The 24,529-nt window shown below is 41.5% G+C and overlaps 1 protein-coding gene across 4 annotated transcripts in view; it reads right to left on the bottom strand.

Moving 5' to 3' along the window:
• Positions 1-327: 327 nt before the first annotated feature.
• CFAP20DC (CFAP20 domain containing) overlaps positions 328-24,529 on the bottom strand; it is a 251,615-nt gene continuing 227,413 nt past the window's right edge. For all 4 annotated transcript variants that reach the window (XM_059387861.1, XM_059387860.1, XM_059387863.1 and 1 more), the window contains 2 exons: positions 12,360-12,454; positions 328-904 (listed from right to left, as the gene is read on the bottom strand). In XM_059387861.1, coding sequence (XP_059243844.1) covers positions 792-904; positions 12,360-12,454 — 208 coding nt within the window. In that variant the 3' untranslated portion in view covers positions 328-791. The remainder of the gene's footprint in view (positions 905-12,359; positions 12,455-24,529) is intronic.

Genomic DNA, 24,529 nt, shown 5'->3' on the forward strand with positions numbered 1-24,529 from the left:
CTATGGAGCTAGATTTGGATCATAACATTAGAATTTAGAGATAATTGGTGTAAAAAAAAAAAAAAAAAAAAGCAAAACCCCAAACCAAAAAAGCACAGCACTGTGCTAATCAGCTTAAGTGATTAGCAATGTTTTGATCTTTGGCAAACTCTGGATGAACCTTAATGAAATGCAACAGTGGGGCCAGTGTTAACAAAATGCGATCATAAAGTCTGACCAGGTCACAGTGTTTTCTTTTCTTGAGAGTCTAAGGAAGGGTAAATATTATCTTGGAATATTCTGGTAAAGAATGCAAGCAAGGCAAATAAAAGAAGGCAGTTTAAAAGATATTTTTTTGACCATCATACTTTATTTTTAATACAAATAGGTAATAAAAGGTACCCAAATATCTTTGAAACAAGAATACGTTTTCTGTGTATCAAGCCATCATTTACAGAGTAACACTGCAAAACATTTGAATTAATAACTCTTAATTTGCTTCCATAAGTTTATAGGCAATAAAAAATGATATGTAGGATGAGAACTAACCAGTAAGAACCAATTTGAAAGTCCTAAAATCTTGTCTTTGTATTAATTACTTCACTGTCAAAAAAAAAAAAAATCACATGCATCTACAAAGAGAAGGTAGGCATCCTTAACACCAAATGTTATTTACAAAACAACTTCATTTCTCTCAGTTACTCTGGATTCTGCGAGCCTGCCCGACACATGCACCGTGGGGCCAACATCACGGTCAGCACGGCTCGCCTGCCCCGCCTGGGCATGGCCATTCTAGGCCCCGGAGGAAGGCTTCACACCAGCTCGTAGTATTTCCCAGTCTGGGGATCAAAGTAGCAGTTCAGACACGGGTCGTACAGCAGAGTCAGCACTTCCTCGTCCTCCTCCACACTCGGGTCTTCTTCACCTGCCGGGAGGGGAACCACAGACACGTTAGCTGCCTGACTGGCCCGGAACTCCTGATTGCCAGGGCAGAAGGGCAAGAAGGCAGGCCCCTCCAAGCCTCCTGGGAGAGGTAGAATGTCAAGGCCAAAATGGAGGGGCACGGCAGATGTGCAGACTCTGCTCACAGCATTAGACAGGGCTGGCTTTGCTCTGAAGGACAAGAAAGCTGAGTGTGGAGACCGGGAAGGCACATGGCCAAGGGATTCACGGCATCAAGGATACGAGCGGGATTCAAGACGGGGGAGACAGTTCCAGACTTCACTGCGGGCCAGTGCTGTATGAATGCACCCTAAAAGTGCTACCAAGTAAACCCGAGTTAAAATGATAATGTTGTTTAGGAACACAAGACACACAAAGCAAAGAACAAGTACAGAAAACTATCAGGTGATGGGTAATTTCATCAGTGGGAGGAACATCTGTCACGTTTGCTAGTCACATGGACGTGGCTTCATGTTTGTCTCTGTGACAACTATTTAGACATTTTGGAGGAACTCCTGCTGCCTAAGTTATTAGCGGTTTTGGTTGGTTTCTAACACATGCCTTGGAATGAAAAAAAAAACAAAGGTTTTTGTAAGATCTTTCCTGAGCACCTTATGTGTGCCCAGGGCTGTGCTAAGTACTTGTACACTCGAGGCTGCCTCCAGCAAGCAAGTGCCTTCTGAGTACTTCTGAAAAGCACATAATAGGAGTCCTGAAGCCGGGAAGGTAAGCCCTCCCTGAGCTGGAGAAGATCAGAGCAGGAAGGAGGGCTGATTAGAACACCCCTCTCTCGGGTGCCTGGGTGGCTCAGTGGGTTAAAGCCTCTGCCTTCAGCTCAGGTCATGATCCCAGGGTCCTGGGATTGAGCCCTGCGTCGGGCTCTCTGCTCCTCGGGGAGCCTGCTTCCTTCTCTCTCTCTCTCTCTCTGCCTGCCTCTCGGCCTACTTGTGATTTTTCTCTGTCGAATAAAAACAACAACAACAAAAACCAACACCCCTCTCTCTTCCTGAGCACAGGCTGCTGAGGACCAGAGAAAGCCCAGTCTCTGGGGCTGTGAGCTCACCAGGGTTACTTTCAGAGGGGCTCGGCTGTGGGCCTGGGGCTGACATGTAACAGAGGCTCAGTCAATACGGATGTTTCTGGAAAGGGGGAATACATGATTGTGAAAAACAAGTCTGTGGATATAAGTGTCACTCCCCAGAGTATGGGAAGGTGGTGGGACTCCATCTTTCCCAGCCAAAGTCAGACCGAGCTGGTGCATGGATCCTGTCAGGATAGTGACAAGCCTGAGTTAAGTCCCAGGGAGTGGGGCCAAGATGGTGAGGTCGGGGGCTGAGATTCTACTACAGCCATTCCTCTGACCATCCAAAGACGTAAAGCATGACTGCCCCTGCACCAGGCACTGAGTGGGGGATGAGATGAGATGGTTGAAGAAGAAGGTGCTGTTCTCAAAGAGTGTGCGGCGACTTGGGCAAAACCCAAGAGCCTCCAACTGACGCTTATGGGCTACACGGGGTTCCAGCAGTCCTTCAAAAGTGGGGCTGGATGGAGGACTCAGAGCCGCCGCCTCACTGACTAACACCTCAACTGGTGGAGCCCTTTACAAAGCACTTCCCCATGCAGGAGCTCACTTGACCCTCCTGGGAAACAGGCAGGCGTCATGGTGCCCATCTGACAGAAGAGGGAAGGAAGGTCTACAGAGTTCACTGGCTCACCTGAGGTCACTTGCCGAGTCAGAGGCAGAGTCAGGGATGAACCTGGGTTTCCAGACTCTCAGTTCTGCGTTCTTTCTACCATACTGGTGCCCTGCTTTCCTTAAGAAGATGGTGGAACACGTTCAGGTGGGAGCCATTATGTTATGGGGATTTAAACATGGAAGAGCGTAACACATTGCAAAGGTGTCAAATTGTAAAGGTGTCCTACATTTGAAAAACTCAGGTTTGGAAACAAAAGAAATTTCATTTCTCACACTTCAAAGATCACAGAGAAAGATGAGAGTCCATGTGGGAGGGCAGAGGCAAAATCCGGGCTTATTAACTCCAGAAAAGACAAAGCTTGCGGTTACAGCAGCCCTTCTGGCCTCAAGAACGTCAAGGGTGGTAAATGAGAAAAAAGTTAAGACGATTCTGTGGGGTTCCAGGAGGAAGCAAGAGGATCAATGAGGGAAAGTTATGAGGAGCCAGATTTTGGCTCAGCACAAGGAAGAATTTTCTAAACCGTAGAGCAGACCAGGAAATGGGAGGTGGACCCTGCGGAGGGCGGCGCAGGGACTGGGGCGACCACTTGGGTCAGATTTATTGTGCACAGGGCAGGACCAGATCCAGTGATCCCCGCGGTGCCTTTGATGAGTTTCTGTAACTCTTGGCTGCAGTGGCTTATGTCCTTGAAGTATGACAGGACTTTGCTAATGGCCACGTTAATGGTGGCAGCTGACCTGAGCACCCTGCACGGTTTCTAATTAAGAACAGGAAATCAGAGAAGGCAGGCTGCTTTTCCTTTACTTTCTATTGTTACCTTAAGAGTGGGCCCCAGGGTCCTGCCTCCACCTTCTTCCTTTAAGTAGAAGTTGGGAATGCTTTTTAAGTGGCTGTTTCTCGTGGAAGATGACCCCCTTTAGGTCACTTCTGCACATCAAAACGAGGGTGTGCATGTGTCCTTTATCTTCACATATTCAACCCATCATCCCTTTCTTATTTAGGCTTCTTCAGAGAACAGAACCAGTAAGTAACTTATGTGTGCAGGCTACATAATGGTGTCTATTAAATTTGTACTACGTCTAGGTGTGGATGTGACATTCATACACAAAACAAAAGCAGCTAGTGAAGATTAATGGTGGGGTGATGGGAGTTGCAACTGCAGAGAGGCTAAGAGAGCCCTGGGCCTTAGGATCCCGCCCACAGGATGGGAGGGAGCTCAGCCGCTGCCTACCCAAATGACCTTTGGGCAATTATGGGTTACTCTGCCTCACTGGACCCTCATTTCCTTATTTACCAAATGGAAATAGTACTGCCTGTTTCATAGGGTTTTGTGGGAGACGAAACTGGACCCTGGATAATATGCATAACCCAGCGGACACAGTAATTCTGCAACAAATGATCGTTACTGTTACTCTTAAGGATAATGACAACCTTGAAATAAATCACGAACTACAGGTTATAAATTGCTTAGTCACTCAGAACAAAAACACTGATAAAGCTTAGAGTCCTAGGATAAGGCTTCATAGAGACGGACAGCGTCACACAGAGACAACGAGTCAGACAGGCCTGGGTCCAAATCCCATTCTACCACTGGGTAGCTGCGGGACCCTGGGAAAATTCAGCACTCTGAGCCTTAGTCTCCTCATGTGAGGACAGTAATCCTACTTGTGATGGTACCTATGACAACTCAGTAAGATGCTCAGTAAGACTCCACACACACAGAGTGAATACTCAATAAATGTTGTTGCTACAGTTGTCATCATGAAAAACTGAAGAGAGCCGAGGTAGACACAAAAGGGACACAAAAGGGGTGTGTCCACTTATACCTTATTCCCCATCTCCAAACTGTGCCTGTTTGATTTTTTACTACCAAGAGAAAAAAAAAAAATAGTGGATTTGAATGAAATACAAAGACCCCAACTAGCTTCATAAAGGACATAAACAAGAATTCAAGAATTCATCTTTAAGTAAAAAGAGTACTTAAACCCAAAATTGCGTATTTTTAAAAAGTAAAATGAATTTTCCCATCAGGTGTAATGTTAAAATCATGGATCATCGAGGTAAGTGATGAGAAGTCAACCCATCTCGGAGGTCTTTGTCCGTGTTTTTACTCCATCCACACACTGGGGGAAATTCTGACCTCTGGCGCGTAAGTTACATGCCAGGTTACTGTTCAGCGTACTCTGGAGCTGGTACTTTCCAAAAAGATAAAATTTTAAGCTGGTGCTATTAAGTTAGAAAACTCAATACATTTTAGGGCCAGTCAAGAATCTTTCTAGATGAAAATAACAGTTGTAATGGGCCGTGGGTGTTTATCACCCAACTGCAAAGGGATCGATGTGGATCCAATTCATTAGTAGGGGTTTTGCTACATAATGCATACAAACTGAAGCAGTAACTGCTATGTAAATGCATTCGTTCCAATATGTATCACCATAAAACTGGAACCTCATGCATTATAGCCATGGGACTAAAGCAGGTTTTGTGGTTTTTAGTACTAAAGGTTTAAATGGATGAATTTTAAAACTACCAACAATGACACTCGCACAAAAATTGGGTGACATTATGTATAATTTTACATTGAAATAAGTGCTTTAAACTTGCATAAAAGGTTTTGTTTTCATTATAACTTAATTTTCAACGCCTCCAATTTACATCATTTTAAGCCATTGTAATCCCTACGTAATGAAATTATAATATCATTGAGCAATTACCACTATGATGTCAAGCAATGGGAAATGTTTTGAAAGGTAATTATTGTGCATGGGTATGGGGTAATTTTCAATTATATTCTTGAATGGTGCAGGGTTTGTTTTTCCCCCCAATTGCTAAATTGCTCTATTTAAAGACTGGCTACAGAAACTCTGAAAGGACAAATTAACAAATAAAACCATTCTCTGCTACCACACTAAGAGCATCTGGACAGGGGTCCAAATTACATTTTTACTCTTCTCCACATAATAAAGTCATTTCCAGTGAAATAAAATTGCCTTTCAGATAATAATCTATTTACAAACTTCCAGCTTCATCCACTTTGAATTGGTTAACAGCAATAATGGAAGAAAAGCCAGCAGAGCCAGACCGAATGCAGCAATATTAGCTGCCCTCCCCTCTGTTAGATCAGTTCAGGCAAACAATTCCTTCAGTTCACCTTTTTGAAAATCCATTAATATAAATGCTTAATTATCTATATTTATCGCGTTTTAACCATAGATAATAGAAAACCTGTATGCGCAGGCTGAGTCCTCAAGCTTGAAAACAAATAATGTGGCACCGGTTTATCAGATTTAAAATCTCTGAATCAAGACACTGCACTTGATTTTCGATTTTCTGACGCTGCCATCCAGAATTTTTTAAAAAAAGTTAATGCGTTTTCTCTCTTATAGATCTTGAGAACTGATTGACTGTACTTTTATGTGCATACTAATACACTATTGTTTAAACAATTCAATGGTGAGGGATCCCCATTCCAAACAGTCAGCCTCAGGATCAATAAAGATGACATTTTAGATAAGATTCCGCCGAGCACCAGGGGCTCACAAACTCTCCCACCAACGTTTCTCACAGTAGGGCAAAATTAACTTGCACTAAAACCTGAGAAAGTCTACTGTGAACTGCTGAATTTTGTTTTTTGGCAAATATGTGTCCTGGGATGGGAGGATAAATGATCCAGGATGGGATAAAAAGGAGGAAAAGATACTTTCTTGTATTAGAACACCATGTTGTTTCTTGGAAGGCAAATAACACGCCATGATTATAGTTCAGGTTTCGTTTGGGAAATAAGTATATCACCCTTTTTGCAAAAACCAGTGGCTATATTTTACTTGGAAAATGCCATTGAAGACAACATATTGAAGGATTTGGAAGATTAACTGGGAATTAGTGTAATTTCATTCTTTCCAGGTAGTCTCCACTTACAAACGTGCAGTGATGCAAATGTGTGCTTGTGTATCAAATCATTGAGTTAAACTTACACAGTGTTACATCTTAAACTTACACGTTACATTTTAATTTTATCTCAGTAAAGCTGGGAAAAGAACCTACAAAGCAATTGTGCACTTGGGAATGTGCAGCTTGTGACTCTGAGTGTGTTTTGTTACACACCCAGGTTAGTCCCTAACCAGACTACTGAGCTGTGAAACCCATAATGTCTCAATGGCCTGATCTCAGGCAAGGTGGCAACACTGGAGCGAGAAGCAAATTCACCCCAATTTCAGCAAGGGAAGCTGAACTCACACCTTGGACTAGGAACATTTCTGGGGTGAATCTGGGGAATAAGTAGGTGGGGATAGTTCTAGAATAAGAGAGAGAGTCTCTGACACCAGCAATGTGTTTACTTCCCTACTTAAGGGTGCACTTCTAGTACTCCTAGAAGGAAGGCACCTCTTTAGCCTAGTGAGGGCGTTGATCACCAGCCCCCCATCTCCCAACCACTTTCGTGCAGAGAAGACACCCCCGAGACTCTGATAGCTGCATAAGAGGAAATACGTCTCTTCCTCAGGGTTAATCTGAGAGCAAAAGCAGCTCCTTGCCTAACAGGGGAAGGGGCGGGGACTCTGGATTCCGCAATGTCATGAATACTAAAGAACATTATAGGAGTGGAGCCTTGAGATGGGGATGCCACAGGTTGAAGGGGAGTACTAAAGGGAGTACTATTTTATCCAGAAAGCTTCAAGAAAGAGAACTTCCTAAATTTAAAAATTGCAGTGGACACGTCAGTTGTATGGTTCTTACTGACCTCAGTGGGAATTCTGTGGCCTTGTAGCAGCATGGGGGTTAGAGGTATAGATTGCTAGGTCTGACAGGCCTGGGTTAGAGTCCTGCTCCACACTCTGGGTTTGTGACTCAGGCAGTGACCTTAACTTCACCTCTACGGTGGGGGACATAACATAGCCTCACACCTGGCAGTATCAGGAGGAGTCATCGTGAGGTAACACAGGAAAATCTGACATTGTGGCGGGCACATGGCCGGTGCTGACTTCTCTTATTACTTCTACCTTGCCAGGATTGCTTTTTGCGGGGGAGAAGGTCTCTTTGCACCTTAAATAAATCTTGACGATACAAGGAGGATCCAAAGAGTAGACCAAATCATACTTCTGTTTTCCATGGGCAGATGATTCCCGCAAGCACTCATTAAATATTTATTAAGTGTGGACTGTGTCCTAGGCGCCAAGTCAAGCACCTGGGGACACCATGGTTTTTCAGTGAAGCATAATCTCTGTAAGATAGCTAGTAAAACAGATTTTAGAAGACTGTTTGAGACTCATCGTATCAGGTGGATGTCGAATAACCGTGTGGAAGGAAATAAGACTCTGGAAGGCCTCCCCTCTTGTGCCCAGAGCACATGGCCAGATTCCCCTCTCTCTGCTTAGCTTCAAGGAGCCATGAGTCCTAAATTCTTGGCCAGTAGTTCGGATATTACATCTTTACAATCAGCATCTGCTGCCTATTTGCGTCTCGTGGGAGATACACCCATGTTCATAAAGGAATATCCTCTATGGCCTTGCCATAAAGAAGGCACAAGGATGTTGTTTTTAAGGGATTCTGGCAACTCCACAAGCACTTCTGAATGTCTTTCTTACTCAAAATCTATGTAAACTGCAGGAGCGGTTCTGCAGGCCTGACGAGAGAGGTCATTAATATTCCATTTTGGAGCTGGGAAGCATGAATAATTGAAGGGTCATATCTGTAAAGGAACAAATGTCAAAAACAAATTGACAACTATTCTTCAAGCAAAGTCTGCTTTATTTTCCAAAGGTCAGCTTGGTAGTTCTCTTGAGTAAGTTCTGAAATCATAACTTCCCATTTTCACATTTCACATTCACATGCGCTCCAGGAACACACATTTGTGCCAAGTGTTAAGGGTGCCTGTGCCCCTGGTAACTGACATTCAGCGAGCAGGCTGTGGCCCGGGAGGAGCTGCACGCAGCGCCCCGCTCTCCCTCCAGATGCAGGGCCCGGAGCTCAAGGCCGGTCCCGCCGGCTGCCTGGCTCTCCAAGAACACGGCCTGTTTCCTTGAAGGTGGCATTTATACACTCGAGGCTTCTGTCTGAGCAGGAGCTGTGGCTGTGACACAGACTCGTACTGAATAAGGCAAAGACTCAAAGGCCAGGTCTAAGGCAGGTGTGACAAGGAGTAGAGGGAGACCTCATTTGAAATGGAGTGAGGAAGCCTGGAAAGGGAGGCGCTTTCTGTGGCCGCCTCTGCCATGCTCCTGGGCAGGAGGAAGTTCATCTTATTGCCCCAGCAGAAGGAAGGGAGATTTTCTCCCTGACAAGCAATAGCCTAGACAATGGGAAGCGTCCCCATCTTTAACTCTTGCTTTGGACTTTTAGATTCTAATAGACTTTCCTTCAAAGCAGCCTCTCCCAAAGTCCTCCTTTGTCTCTACAAAGTAATGTTGCTCTCCACACCTGCCTACGCTTTGCTGCAGCGTGCGGGACCCAAACTGCCATTCCTTTGCTATTCCTAAATAAACTTATTTTCCTGGTAAAATAACTCGCTCTTTTGTTTTTAAGGTTAACCCACGCACTTACTTTTATATGGCCTGGGGCAAGTTTTCTAGTACTATGTATTGGTCAGGCCCTGCTGCTGAACTACAGTTATGCCTCTCACTCTATAGAAGCATCTTGTCCTCTCCACCTGGGCTGGAGCTGTAGGGGTTTAGCACGTTACTTCCCAGCTCTGAGCGCCAGTGTCCATGTGGAAAAGGCTAGGAATAACAGTAGCTGCCATTATGAGAAGTAAAGGGTACTTGCAGGTGTGGATCATAGGAAGAATAAATAAATATTAGCTATTGTTATTTCTGTCTTAGAAGTTTAAAGATGGGAGACCCTCCATCCCTGGGAACCAGGCTTCAAAACCACCCTCAAAAGTTCTGCAGAAAGGCACTGATAAGGAGGAAGTCTAATCCTAGCTGGGGCTAGGACTGCACCACTGTCTTAGCTGGTTCAGCAGAGCCCCAAGGCAGGGTTCTGAGACCCTAACTTCCCCTTTAGCCAGAGCGGTTCTATTCTTCTCTCTTTTAAATGTTAGAATTTCATAGGAAATTCAATTGATAAAAAAGTTTCACGGCTTATAAATATACTTTAAGAGCCACTGCCTCAGGTTATCTGTCACTGTTTTAATTGCTAAAATTCAAGGGTCTAGGTTCAATACTCTCATTGACAAATTTTAGAAATATACATAATATACTAAAAATCTGGAATAGAGGAAAAGTAAGTAAGCAAGACTTACTGAAGGTAAGACTTCAATGAATTACTCATTTTTTTTCAAGGTTGGTATAAAAATGGCCATTTGAAGAACATTTCTCTCTCTCCTTTTTCCCTCTCAGCCTTCCAGTCTACCTTCTAACAAAAATTTAGAGTATCTAGTAACCTACAGAAATTGCATAGGGTACTTGGGATCCAGGAGTGAGCAAACAGATGAAGTCTCTGCTTTTACAAACTCACAGGCTATGTAGGAAAAAAGACATTAAACAAGCCAAAAATCACGGATTACACATTGTGAAAAGGGCACGAAGAAAATGTACAAGGTGAAGGGAGACTGACCTGCTTAGAAAGGCCTTTGGGAAGCGAGGTGACAAGGAAATACTCAGGCCCGGCAGCTCGGCAATCCAGGGATCCTGTCTCTCAGTCAGGCCCTTGCCTCCCTCAGATCTGGTCAACACAGCAGCTTTGCCCCTGAGCACCTCACTCCCATGGAGAAAATGCTGTCACTTGTGATTCCTGACAAGCATGAATAGGAGGGCTGAAACAGGAGACCAGACGTCTGCTTCCTCCTGCTCCCTTAAAGAACTTAGCTACTTAGCCCTGGAGATGTTTCCATTTGTTTGTTGGTTTGTTTGTTTGTTTTTCAGGAAATTTCAAGAGGAAAAAAAATTTCAATTCCTGATTTCATATACATTTCTTTTTGAGTAGGTAATCTAGGTACTTGGTACAAAATAAAAAAAAAGTATAAAAACAGTGGGGCCGGGCTGTTTGGAATCTCATCCCAGCTCTGCTGAGGACTGGTTGTGTGACCCTGGGCAAGGCATTCAAGAACTTTGTACCTCAGTTGTCTCAGCTGTAAAGATCAGTAATTACATACTCACACTAATAGTACCTTCCTCACAGTGTTGCTGTGATAGCTACTGTTAGAACTTAGCATGGTGTCCGGCATCTCTCTCTAAATTCTTGGTATCCTGCAACCAAAGCCCCAAAAGAGGCCCGACTATCCACAACCATGTCTCCCTCTTGCTTCTGGTGATACAAACTGGATACTTGAACCCATCATTTTACTTTGACAAACACTGTATAAGAACACTATCTTGGCACAGTAACATGTAAAGAGTCACCAAATAGGCAACACCAGTTTTTGATGATATTAATTAGCTATAAACCACTCAAGCAGATCAGAAAAGGGGAACGGGACAGCTGACAGAAACCGAGGCTGACGGGCAGGACGGGCAGCAGACCTGGTTAACATTGGCCAGAACATTTCTATAATCTTCTGAATTTATTCTGTTAATTTGCCCTCGTTGGAAGTTCTGTTTACCTTCAACATAACTGAGCTCCTGCTGTCAAAACACCACTTTGTAATGGTGACTCAAAGGCTTCCTTTCTGCTACTTCTCACTAATATATATCTTGGGTGCCTTTGCTCAAGGACCACGCTCTCTGTTCCCGTGGTTTATTTAGGACACTTAACATAACATATTATTTGTTCTCTCACAGCAAGGTCTCCTCCTGACAGCCGAGGTTCTATTTTTCTGTCATAAGTAATTATAAATGTACACCTCTAAAAAGATTCCCAATTTGAGGGGCATAATCTATTTCAGACAGTAAATCACGGAGACATCTCCATCCCTTGGGCAGCCAAAATGTGCAACTCAGATGTATGAGCTCTCACTCTGAATTTTCCACACCTGAAGAAAAATGGGATGCTCCACTTTCTCCCTGGGGCAGTGAGGGGAAAAAACCTGGCACCTTTGTTGGAGCAATTTATTTTGGCTTCAGTTCCTGTATTATTTGTTTTAACTTCAGATATCATGCTTCTCTCTTCAGAAGCCCAACTCAAAAGGCTGTCTCAGAGAGTCCCACTCTGAGGTTAACTGTCACTCTACCCCTTCCATCCCAATCCCTGTTTCCACCAAAGGTTCTTTTCCCTTCCTCCTCTGTGTACTCCAGACAATCACGTTCCCTGCTCACAACCCAAAACTGATGGTTCATTTCTATGACTCTCGCCCACAAAGGGAACCCCAGGCAAATTTTCATTCCTGCTTCCTTCCCATTCTTCCATTGCTAACACGAATTGCTATAACTCTGTGCTGGCTTTACCTTTAAAGACAAATATCCCTGCGTGAATGAAAACATGTATCTAGTGACGTAGGAGCGTGGTGTCTGCTTTATATTAAAATGAACTGCTAGTATTTGGTAGGTGCTAATATAAGTGCTTTATGAATCTTCACAAAAAACTTCCAGGCAGATGCTATCACTTTCAGTCTTACTTTACATATGTGGTAACTGAACGTCCTACAGGCCACACAGCAGGAGCTGGTAGACCTGGAATCCAGATGAAGGTCAATTTGATACCGAAGGACTTATTATCCTATAAAATGAGGCACAGGGTATCTCATTTTGGGGGTGTGAGCCTAAATGATTAGCATTTAATAAAAACAGTGGCATCTCAAAGTGACTGATTTTCTCTATTTGTAGTTAATGATTTTTATTTTTTTATGCATAATATTTTCCATAGTCCCACCTTGAGCACTCAAGCTTCCAGAAGAATCCAGATGCTGGTCTGTTGGGTGTTGACTGGGAGGAACAATTGGTGGGCTCAACATATTCAACCAGTCCCTAAAAAGAAAAGAAGAAAGTAAATAAACAACAGGTCTGCAATTTCATATATAAATTTTATCTTTCCATTGGGTTTTTAATTTCCTGGGACTTCCACAGAGAAACATTTTTTCCCCTCCTTCATATTTCAGAAAGACAGAACGTCCAGAAGTTAATATTCAGTTCTATAAATCGGTTAATATATTGTCAATCACTGAACTCACTAGTTGTTCCACAGATATATCAACTAGATTAAAGATGACTATTCCTCTCAAAAGCTTATTACTGTGGCTATTAAACTGTTCCCAGTTCCTCTCCTATAAGAAAATTATTTTGGGGGTGCCTGGGTGGCTCAGTAGGTTAAAGCCTCTGCCTTCCACTAGGGTCATGATTCCAGGGTCCTGGGATCAAGCCCCGCATCTGGTTCTCTGCTCAGTGGGGAGCCTGCTTCCTCCTCTCTCTCTGCCTGCCTCTGTGCCTACTTGTGATCTCTGTCAAATAAACAAATAAAATCTTTAAAAAAATTATTTTGATAATTCAGAAGAAATGCAGTAGAGACAAAGCTTCTTAATGATCTTTGGGTAAGGAAACCTGGCAAAGTCATATGTTACCTCCATGACAACATTCCAAATGTGATCTGAAACAGAAGGTGGTCTTGGAGCCATTAGGGACTAGACACAATGGTGGGGTCAGCAGGCACTCACTCAGTCTTTAGAGCATCGGAGGGCAAAAGAAGGTAGAGTGAGGGGAGCTGGTCCCTCAAGTGACCCATTCTTTCAGTTCTCCCATTAAGAATGGGGGCAAAACCACTCTGGAAAGCCACTTCTACATTCCCGCTCCTCTGCCTCCAACTGCCAACTTTATTTCCCAAGTTCTTTACTCCCCTTCCTCCTCCATTCTTTTCTGGTCCTCTCGGTCCCTCTAGGAGGTCCCCGAATGGGTGTGATGCAAGAGGGTGACATCCGGGGGCTCGAGTCACTGTGTGCTATACTTCAAGCCTTTCTTATCTTTAAACTTGTTAGTGAGCTTCCGGCATGGGGGCATTAAGGGAAAATGATCCAACACGAATTCATGCTGGCATTGATACTAGCATCTCTTTCGTTTATCTTATTCTTCTCAACAGGAGCATGGGCATGTCCTCATGACTAAACAAGTTCTTTCTAAATTTCTGTATTTCTGTCTTTATTTACAATGGGAGACAATCCCAGCAGGAAGTAAGAGGACTGGCTCTCCAGGTCAATCCTGGTACCATGTTTCCCCACGCAAAAGCTTGGCCATACCACTTACATAGTAAGTCTCTTTTAGAAAGAGGAGATAACGACAGTACCTCAGAGTTCTGCTTTAGGACTAAATGGGAAAAAAAAAAAAAAAAAAGGATGAAAACCACTTGGCATGGATCTGGATACAGGGCCACATTCAATACATTTCAGCTATGACCACCATCATCTTCATTATTGGTGAAAATCATAGTGTGGCTTTCTCTACAATGATAAACCAAGGTAGCAGGAATTGGATTTTGTTGGAATTAAACCAGTCAAGGAAGGTAGAATGGTTACAAGTATCTATAGCAGAGGTTTTCCATGAAAGTCATTCACTCTTCCTGCAAAAAAAAGATGATCTCAACGTAAAAATTACCCAATTCCTATTTGCCATATTTTAAGATACTTACAGTCTCTCCTCCTCATCTTAGCTATCACTGATTATGGCTAGTGAAATAAGCAAGGTGAACGTGCTGAATAATTGAATTTCATAATAACACATTAAGGACATCAGAAAGGAATTGTCGCAGACTTCCAAGCTAATGGGACATTTTTCTGATAAGCACCTTCCATTTAGCCCATTTCATTACTGTAGACCCCAAATCCCCACATTATAGAAAATTACAAGGTCACATACAAATTACAAGTCCTGGTGACCTCATTACTCAGTAAGAGTGCTGGAGAGCAACGGGGAACACCAGCAACAGAAATAATAATGTTATCATATGAAGACATCCTCAGTGATAAATCAGAAACTCTAAACACTGGCAGGAGTAGCTCCTACTCATGGTCCATGGACACGGGGGTTGTGTGACTATTATAAAAGGTAAGATGTTCACTTCTTAGGCCAGTGACTTGATTAATGTTTTTCCTTCTCTGTAGTAGCTATGAAAAGTGCAGAGTTCTTCCTTTTGTGATTTTTTTTGGTTGTTTAAAATAATGTCAGATTTACAGCTTTTCTGTAAGAAAAGTACAGAGTACTTCTTTGAAAGAAGAGTACAAAGAACTCCTACAGATCGTTCATCCAGATTCCCCAAATTAAACACTTGATCACACTTGCTATCTACTATCTATCTATCTATTTATCTATCATCATTTCTCTATCTAAATGGGATTGGCAAACTATGGCCTGCGGGCAAAGTCTGGCTCAATGCCTGTTTTTGCACAGCGTGCAAATTGAGAATGATTTTTACATTTTTAAGTGGGTGAAAAAAGAAAGATAATAATGTTTCATGACATATGATAATTATATAAAATTCAAATGTGTCTATAAATAAAATTTTATTGGAATAAAGTCATATTCACTTGTTATGTATTGTCTATGGCTGTTTTTGTGCTATAGTGAAGGAATTAAGTATTTGCTGTTTGGCCCTTTACAGAAAAAAGTTTGATGATCCCTATTCTGTAATTATGGGCTCATTTCTTCAATACTAATGCAACACCGCACGTTCATGCTCATCTCTCCTCTTTCCATATTTGTAACTCCTTTGACAGCAAGGAACCTCCCATTATCCTCAATAAATTTACTTCTTTTCTGAGCTATAGAACATGTCAAAAGTAGTTTCAGAATTGTTAAGCAAACAAAACAAAACAAAACAAAACAAAACAAAACAACCAACAGAAAACCCCAAGCCTACTCTCTAGAGTTCTCTATTTAGGGTTCTTTTTATTCCTTTGTTAAAACAGTATAAAATAGTCAAATAGTATGTTCTAAATTTATTTGAGTTAGTTCTCCTTCCTTTTCAGTGTGGTTTTATTATTTCTTTGAAATACAGTTGGATCCATCCACTTTTGTTTGTATTATATGTTAATATAAGATTACAGAGAAATATTAACAGGAAAGAAATCTTTTTTGTCCATTAATTGATTTTTATTATTTTTGTTGTTGAGTATATAAAATGTTAACAGTTCAAAAGTCAAAATACACAGAAAGTCTTATTCAGGTAAGAGTTACATTTCCCCCATGCCTCCCAGTTTGTTTCCAACCCCTCATCACTTCCATGCCATTCTTACTGGCTCCTCTATAGGCAATCAAGTTCAATCTGGTATCTCCCATGTTTCTTTTTGTAAAAAATAAGCAGACATGTGTCTAACGCAAAAGTCAACTTAAAATATAACCTGAAAATCATTCACCTCCAGTTCAGAGAGCATTTCATTCTTTTTCATGGCTGTGTAGTACTCCATGTCTGGCTAGCCTATCATGAATTTCACCACTCTCTCATGTTTGGGCATGTTTTCAATATTTTGCAATCACTGCAATTAATAGTGCTGTGAATAACCTTGAGCTACCAATTTTTGTATACTTGGAGATAGATCTTCAAGGTAAATTCCTAGAAGTGGAATTTCTGGGACAAAAGGTAAATAGATACTTGGTTTTGTTAGATACTAAAAAATTCCCTCCACAGGGACTGTGCCATCTGCATTCCCTCCAACCATGCAGGTCAGTGCTGATTTCTCCACAGCCATGCCATAAGAGTGTGTGGTCATGTTTAAATGCTTTCCAACCCGAGAGATAAAAACTGGTACCTTAAAGTACTTCTGATTTGCATTTGTTCTCAATATGAGCATTATGAATGGAGCTAACTGACTTTTCATGTGCATAAGGCCAGGCATGTAATATGTAGGTATATGCATATATGCTTTTTTTGTTTTTATCTATTTGTGTGTGTATTCATGTCTTTGCCCCTTCTTCTATCAGGTTTTTTGTTTCCCCTCACTTTGTCATGTGTTTTTGCTTACACCGTTTTTTTCTTTTGCCATGCAATAGTTTAAAAAATTTTTTCTGTAATCAAATGTATTACTCTTTTTTTTTTATTGCCTCTGTACTTTGAGTTATAGTACATGGTGTGAGTTTATTCTGATTATAATGTAGATGTAATTTTATCTTCTAAAAATGACTACAGAGTTCTGACAAGTGATACTATTTTAACTTAAGACTCAGAAGATCTTATACAATTAAGAAATTTTGATCAAAGCAATGTATTTGTTTGTCCTTTTACTAAGTATGCATTTATAAAGTATATTTTGCAAAAAAAAAGTGTTGTTAATTATAATTATAATATGGAAAATATTGGGCTAAACAGAGTCAGGACTTTTTCTTATAGGACTTTTGAGAGCTTTTAATACACTGTGAATCTTCCAAGAGGAGGATAGCCCCCATGCATGCATCCAGAACTTTTGGGATCCTAAGTCCATAGACCACAACTTGAGAAATGCTTCAGGTTGCACTATTTTCCCATCCTGGTGGCATTGGTTTTGCTTGTTGTTTTTATTTTACTTCGTATATATTTAACAATTTCATTTTCTCCAGAGCATTTTTTGGGTGTCTTATTGATAAGCACAGGTGTACAGTCTAGCACCTATATCTTATATGTTTTCATTTTCATATGTGATATTTAATACAAATTGACGTGACCCTTGATCAGCTTCTTTAAACCCTATGCCTTCCTGACTCAGAAAGCAGTAAACATCTCAGGAAGTGGGAGTTCAGCTGAGGCACACTAACAACATGCCAGCCCAGCTAGAGTTCTGAACGTTTCCCTGGTCTCTTACGTCAGTGGCTGTGCTCTGGAATTTTTTCTTGCTCTTTGTTCCACCATTTTCACATTTGCCTTGTCCTTTGTACTTGATGCTCTCTGGCTGCTCTCCTCCGCTCTGATTATAATCCTTTTCTCCCAAGGGCTGACTCTATCTACTTGTTAGGAAAGCCTCCTAACTCTTTTGGTGGCTGAACAACACCCTTTCCAGTCAGACCTGCTCTCTGAGCGTGTTCAGGTAATGCTGTGTCTTCCCCTTTCCTCACGTGGACGCGGCAGGCCTCCCACCCCTCCCTCTCCTCTTGAAACTAGAGAAAGGACTTCCGGGTACACCTATGCCTACTGAATACTGTCACCAGAAGATGTGTTTTATTTAAGAGTCAAGACAATGGAGTCACATGAAATACCACATATAAAAATACAGAGCAGATGAAGAACAAATACCATCTTGTGAATTTTCACAATGGCCAGATTTCTCAAATATTAAAATCTTGGCCAAAATAAGAATACCTCACTGTTTTCTTCCCAATTGCATGATAGATTTTTTTTTTTGAAGTGAGGCACTGAGCATTAACTGAATCAGATATTTTTATAACTGAGGAGAATGTCCTCAGTGAAGACAGACTGTGGTTTCAGTTCCTTCATTTAAAAGCAAGATTTTGTTTCCAAGAACAACTTTACATTTATTTTATTAAAGTGTTTCCTGTACATATATTATGTGTGTACATACATATATATCTATACAGAAATACAAGATATGAGGCCAACAGCTAGCTTAATCATCTCTCTACATATTCAGTCACCATTTACTGAACTTCTGTGTGTCAGGTCCTGGGGAATCAAAGAGCTCACTCACAGTCTGATGGAAGCAGCATTCTAGCCAGCAGAAAATGAATTAAAACATGGGTTGTACAAAAAGGATGCTGTGGGCTGATCAGATAAATATTAAGTTTTACTTCCAATTTCAGGAGATTGGAGATTACCTAAAGCCCATTCACGGACTTTTGGACTCCTATATTAGGCATGTCTACACCTTGGAATACCATGGAGGTGCTGTTTTGAGCAGTATAAATTCCATGGTTGGCAAAGCTTTTCTGTGCAGAACCAGACAGAAAATACATTGGGCTTAAAAAAAAAAAAATTTATTTATTTGACAGACAGAGATCACAAGTAGGCAGAAAGGTAGGCTGAGAGAGGGAGAGGGAAGCAGGCTCCCCACTGAGCAGAGAGTCCGATGTGGGGCTTGATTCCAGGACCCTGGGATCACGACCTGACCCGAAGGCAGAGGCCTAACCCACTGAGGCACCCAGGCGCCCCAATACACTGGGCTTTACAAGCACGAGGTCTCTGTTGCAACTATTCCGCAGTGCTGCAGGAGTGTGTGAAAGCACACATAAACAAGTAAACGAACGGACATTGCTGTATTCCAGTAAAATCTTACCAAAAAATCTCTCAATGAACAGGATTTGGCCCACAGCCTGTAGCTTAACAGCCTCTGTCTTGGAGGAAGGAACTGTGGAGTGAAACACTCTCAGGACTCTTAAGAAAATTTCTGTCAATTTCCCTCCTAAATGTGTTTTGAATTCACCTTTCTTGCCAACTCTACTTCTACCACCAAAGCCTAATGATTATCTTGCTTCATGTTATCTGTAGCAAAAAATCTTCATGAATCCCTCTTCATTCTGGCTTCCCTTCTCTTCTGTCCACACCGCAGCCAAAATTCCAATCTGATTATGTCAACCTCTTGTTTAAAACCCTTCAGTCTCACTGGGAAGATACTGTACTTGAGAGTAAAACCAGAAACTCTATGCTGGCCTTTGAGGCTTTGCATAAACTAATCTCTATGTATTTTTCCAACCTCATCTTGCATTATTCTCCCTCTCACTAAGTTCCAGCCATGCTGGTCTTCTCTCAATTTCTGGAACATGTCATGCTCCCTACTATCATGGGGCCTTTGCCCAGGCTGTTCCCCCTTGTCTACAGTACACTCTCCTCCCTTGTTCCTACTCTTCTTTGGCCTGGTAAAGTCATATTCAACTTGATTTTAGCTCAAGTATCACTCTCCTGAGAAGTCTTCCCTAACTACCCTCTCCAATCTAGCTGAGTTCCTTTGTTACCCCTTCTAATAGAGCAACTGTGATCTTCTCACTAAGAGATCTTGTCTCAGTTCATAATTAACTCAGTTGTTTGATCATTTGATGTATGTAGTCACCCTCCATTGCCTCCTACCCAGCAGAGTGCCTGGCACAGAGTGGGCACTTCTCCATATTTATCAAATGCATGACTATTGAAAGAGTTTCTTTGGCAGTTCAGGATACTGAATGCCGCTCATTGCTGTAAGTTTCCCTAAAATTCTGTAACGCTGTTTTTGCAAACCACTCTCTATTTTCCATCCATGTTGCTTTCTCCACCTGCCAGGAGCATGCTATTGTTTCTTCATCATGTGTGGTATACACAATTTGGGGTAAATCTGGAGACATACAACTTGCTTTCTTATAGCCATGACAGAAAAATTTAATTTTCTGCCTCAGAAAACAGAATGCTGGTTCAGAAATATGTTTAACTAGTATAAAAAAGAAAAAAAAACTAAGAAAATATCTTTCTTTTTTTTAATTTAAATATTTTTTCTTCATAGGATTCATTTCCCATTTGAAGTAGGAAGCTCAAACTATAAGTGGGGAACTCTTGTGTATCTCTTAAAATGGACTCGAATAAATGTTAAGATGCTATTGTTTAATTTTGGTTGGCTTTCTATAAGAGTTTTCTAACGTCAGTATTGGATTTTCAGTGTTTGAGGGTTGTCTTCTACAACATTCTTACCAAGTGATTATCTAATTTATACCTGAGTATCAGGAACTGTGTGTGTACTTCTTTCAAAGATCACATTTCATCTTCAAATAACTTTGTTAAAAGTCTCCTCTCATGTTGAGGCAAAAATCTGTTTTTTTTTTTTTTTTTGTCCCCCCATTTCCACTTATTTCTCCTTTCTTCGCCCTTGGCACTTCCAAGGAACAATTGTAATCTCTCATCCAGAAAGCAGAACAGAGCTAAGGGACTGCTTAGAACTCCTTCCCCTTCTCTTTGGAACAGCAGCCTGTAGCCCTATTTCTTCCTGGGAGTTACCATGTTCCTAGTGAGCCTACAATCTGAGTTGATTGGTCCATATGTGGTCACCTGACCTAATCTGGGCCAATTGTGTTTCCCTAGAACTTTTGAAACTGGGTCTGAAAATGAGAGAGTTTCCAGTAAAGCTGAAGCCAAAAGAAGTAAAACTCAGATCCAGTGGTTACCATATTTCCTATTACACAGAGGAAGCTAGTCTGAAGAGAGAATGAGGCAGTTTACAGTCTGGATTCTGGAAATGAAACGGTGTTGGTACCACTGCATGCACTGGGAACCTGAGGTGAGGAAACTGGTTTGGGTGATCCAGGAGTTTGGTTTAGCACTTGAGGAATCTGAGGTCTTTGTAGTCTCTCTAAGGGAAGATGAGCTGGAAATATTTAGGGATCCATTTTAGGTCCTAACCTTAGTTCTTGAATATGCTGACATATCTCTATACCCACTGCCACCATGTTAGTCTATGCTTCTAGAATCTCTCCCTTGTTCTTCCCCCAGCCAATCTAGACTCCCTCTAATCCAGTCCAGGGTGAGTTTTTAAAAATTCACTCTTAGAGCAAAATTCAAAATCACTACATTGGCTTGAAAAAAAAAAAATTTTTTTTTTTTTTTAACAGAGAGAGAGAGAGAGAGAGAGAGAGAACACAGTGTGCAGAGGGGCAGAGGGACAGGGAGAGAGAGGATCTTAAGCAGACTCCACGCCCATATGGAGCCTGACACAGGGCTCAATCTCATGACCCTGAGATCATCACCTGAGCCAAAATCAATAGTTGGACCCTTAACCAACTGAGCCACCCAGGCGCCTCCAGTTGGCTCAAAGTTTTACATAGTCGAGTCCTTACTATCTCTACAGAATGTTTTTGTGCTTTTCCCTCACTTTCACCACCACACTAACTCTAGGCTTCAGAGGGAGAGCCACATCCTTAGACTCTTTTCTCATAATTGCCTAGTGCTACAGAGTGAATCTTTGCCCCCCCCCCCCCCCCCAATTCTTATGTTGAAAACTAATCCCCAGTGTGACGGTGTTTGGAGGTGAGGCTTTGGGAAGTGCTTAGGTCATGAGGGCAGAGCCCTCCTAAATGAGATTAGTGCCCTTACAAAAGGGAACCCAGAGAGCTTCCTTGCCCCTTCTGCCATGTGAGGACACAGTGAGAATATGGCTGTCTATGAACCAGGAAGACAGGCCGTGACCAGATTATAAATCCCATCAGGCAGGCAATCATGTCCGTCTTCTTCACCTTGGGCTTGACACATAATAGATGCTTAACAAATATCTGTTGAATGATTATACTGGAATTAAAATTCAAAAGATGTTAAATGAGTGAATGAATGAACACTTGTAGGAAGGCCAGGGCTATGAGAGAAAGACCTGCAGGTGAGAGTGAAAAGATTGAGAAATGGGTGAATACTTGAGAAAGATCTGGTAGAGAGGAGGTCAGGAGAACATGCTCTGAGAGCAGTGGGAGCAAAAATAGAGGCCAGGGAAGGCAGCTATTTCTGAACAATATGGGAATTACTCTCCCCAGCTATTTCTTCTCCTCCCCTCCTAGAAGTGCTCAGAAGATGTTTACATTATGGTGGGGCCTGGGATAGGGTTGCATTTCTTCCATAGCGAAATTTGGGAAACACATTGCATAAGGAAGCACTGTATTTTCATTTCACATCAATCTATGTTATTTGGAGACATGCAACAGACACTCACACAAAAGGGAAATCATACTCTTTCTTCTTCTGACCTTGACAAAATCATCTCTCCTGCCCATGCCTTTGTCAGAAAATCCATAAATTGGAGAAGACCTAGCTCCCTCCAAGTGCTCAATGCTCCAACAAATCACAAAAATCATTAATTCCTCTTACTCTACTAAATATGCTTTATATGCTCTCTGTAGAGCTGAACATCTTTCCTGTTTGGCAGTATTTTCCCTCAGTCTAAAAAAATATTAACGACACAGCATCTTGGGACCATTTTACAGACACTGACTCATTAGATATGGCAGATAATTCAACTCTGGAGACTCAAATCCAGGCATCAGCTATCAAATTCAACTACAACATATGAACAGTAATAGCCCATCTCCTTGAGACAGCACGAGAGAGGCTGGCCCCTTCCTTGCCTTCTGTGTACTGTTACCAGCACAGCTGCTTTATGATTTTACATTGAATAGATGTTTACTGAGCCCCGTCAGGGTCTCAGACTTTATGCTGGTACTGAGGAGGAAGACATGATTCTGCCCTTGAGGAATTCAGTCTCCTAGAGACAGACTGTTCATTAGACCAACATTTAGAAGAAGGTGAAATAAGTATTGTTGGATAAAGTTAAGCCCAGGGAAACTTTTACATTTAGAAGATTTCAGGTGGGGGTTTCAGCAAAAGTGATGAAAGGGTTGTTCCTGAAGGAGGAGAATGGAGGAGCAAGATAGAGAAAAGGTAGAAGGATATTCTAGAAAAAACAACATGCACTACAGCAGAAAGTCATAGAAAGCCAGGAGCACTGCTTGCAGTGTGAAATGACAGACACTGGGCATACGTATGTGTTAGATGACAGGAGTGTCATCAATTCCTAAAGAAGGCAGGGGTTTTAGGTGGCAAACTAAAAAGTTCTTACTTCATTCTGAAGGCCTTGAGGATCTTTTGAAGGATCTTAAGCTACAAGAATCTTGGATTTACCTTTTAGAAAAATCGCAGTAGCAGTTGTGTGGAGAGTGGATTGGTGGGGAATAAGAAGGGGGTTAGAAAGAAGAGTTAGGATTTTGTTGCTGTATGATTTAGGCAAGAACTAATGGTATTGTTTGGAAATTTAGTACATGTGGATATGAAAATGCACGTGAGAAACACAGAGCCTTCCCTTTGACAAAACAGCTTTCCTACTGTATCAAAATAAAGTCCTACTGTATAGAGGTCTCCTAAGGAGACATCTCGTTTTGTCATCCTTTGAGAGTGAAAGGCTCTAGAGATTGCAGTTTGCCTCAAGTATCTTACATTCTAATTAGGACTATTATATATTCTTTCTGTGTGTCCCATATATTATATAAGTAAAATTCAAATAGTTATTGAGGGTCCGTGTGCCTGGTATTGTGTTGGGTATATAAGGACACTGGATAAAAATAAGACATGATCCTAGAAAAGTAGGCAAAGATATGAATGGTCAGGTCAGAAGAAAAGACATGTAAATACGCATCCCTTAATACAGAAAGACATTGACCATGTATATAATTATAGAAATGCAAATTAAAATAACGAGATACCACTGACATACAGTAGCTTGGCAAAATTCTGAAGTTTCATGAAACTCAGTGTGAGCTGGTAGGAATGTAAACTGGTAGACAGTTTGGTCATATCTATCAGAGTTACCTTTTGACCAAATAATTTTACTGCTAGGGATCTGCTCTAAACACCTACTTGTCCAAGCTCACAAAGATATGTACATGAGGATGTTTACTACAGCACAGTTTACAGTAACAAAAGCTAGAAATCACCTAAAAGTCTATCAGCAGTGAACTGGCTAAATAAATGACGGTACATTCAAACAGTAAAATAACACCTGGCAGTTAATGAAGAATGTGTTCATCTCTATGTGCAAATTTAGAAAGATGTCTAAAACCTATTCTGTAAAAATCTAAAAAGCAAGTATAGAACAATATAGAATTTTATTCCTTTATGTTGAAAAAATATGTAAATAAAACATGTATTTCCTGGTAATATGCACAGAAAGTTTCTGAGGGATGCCCAAGAAACTGTTAACCATCAGCGTACCTGGGAGTAGAAATGAGGGTTTGGGGATGGGAGGAGTAAGATCTGTTTCTCGCTTTCTGCTCTGATTGAATGTTTTTCTACTTTCCTTTTTAAAGGCAGATTCTCTCTCTTCAGGAGCTTTCAATTTGATGACATCTGTAAGAAAACGTCTCTGAAACACAGCTTCAAAGTATCTTTTAAAAAGTGCTTTAAGTGATGAGTGCTTATTGGAAACAGGAGTCTAGATTGGTCCCTCAACCAATAGGGGAGGAGAGAGGAAAATAGTGCCTTCCTCATGCCAACATGCACCATCTGAGCTGATCCTAGCAGCCTTCCCCATTGGAAATACCAACTTTAATGATGAAAGCAGAACACTTTGGGTCTTTATAAATGTTGGTAACGTTCCTGGAAATTGTCAAGTTTTCATTTGCATAAACAACAGCTGCTTTATC

This window comes from Mustela nigripes, chromosome 2 (genome assembly GCF_022355385.1).
Source record: "Mustela nigripes isolate SB6536 chromosome 2, MUSNIG.SB6536, whole genome shotgun sequence".
Taxonomy (NCBI): Eukaryota; Metazoa; Chordata; class Mammalia; order Carnivora; family Mustelidae; genus Mustela; species Mustela nigripes.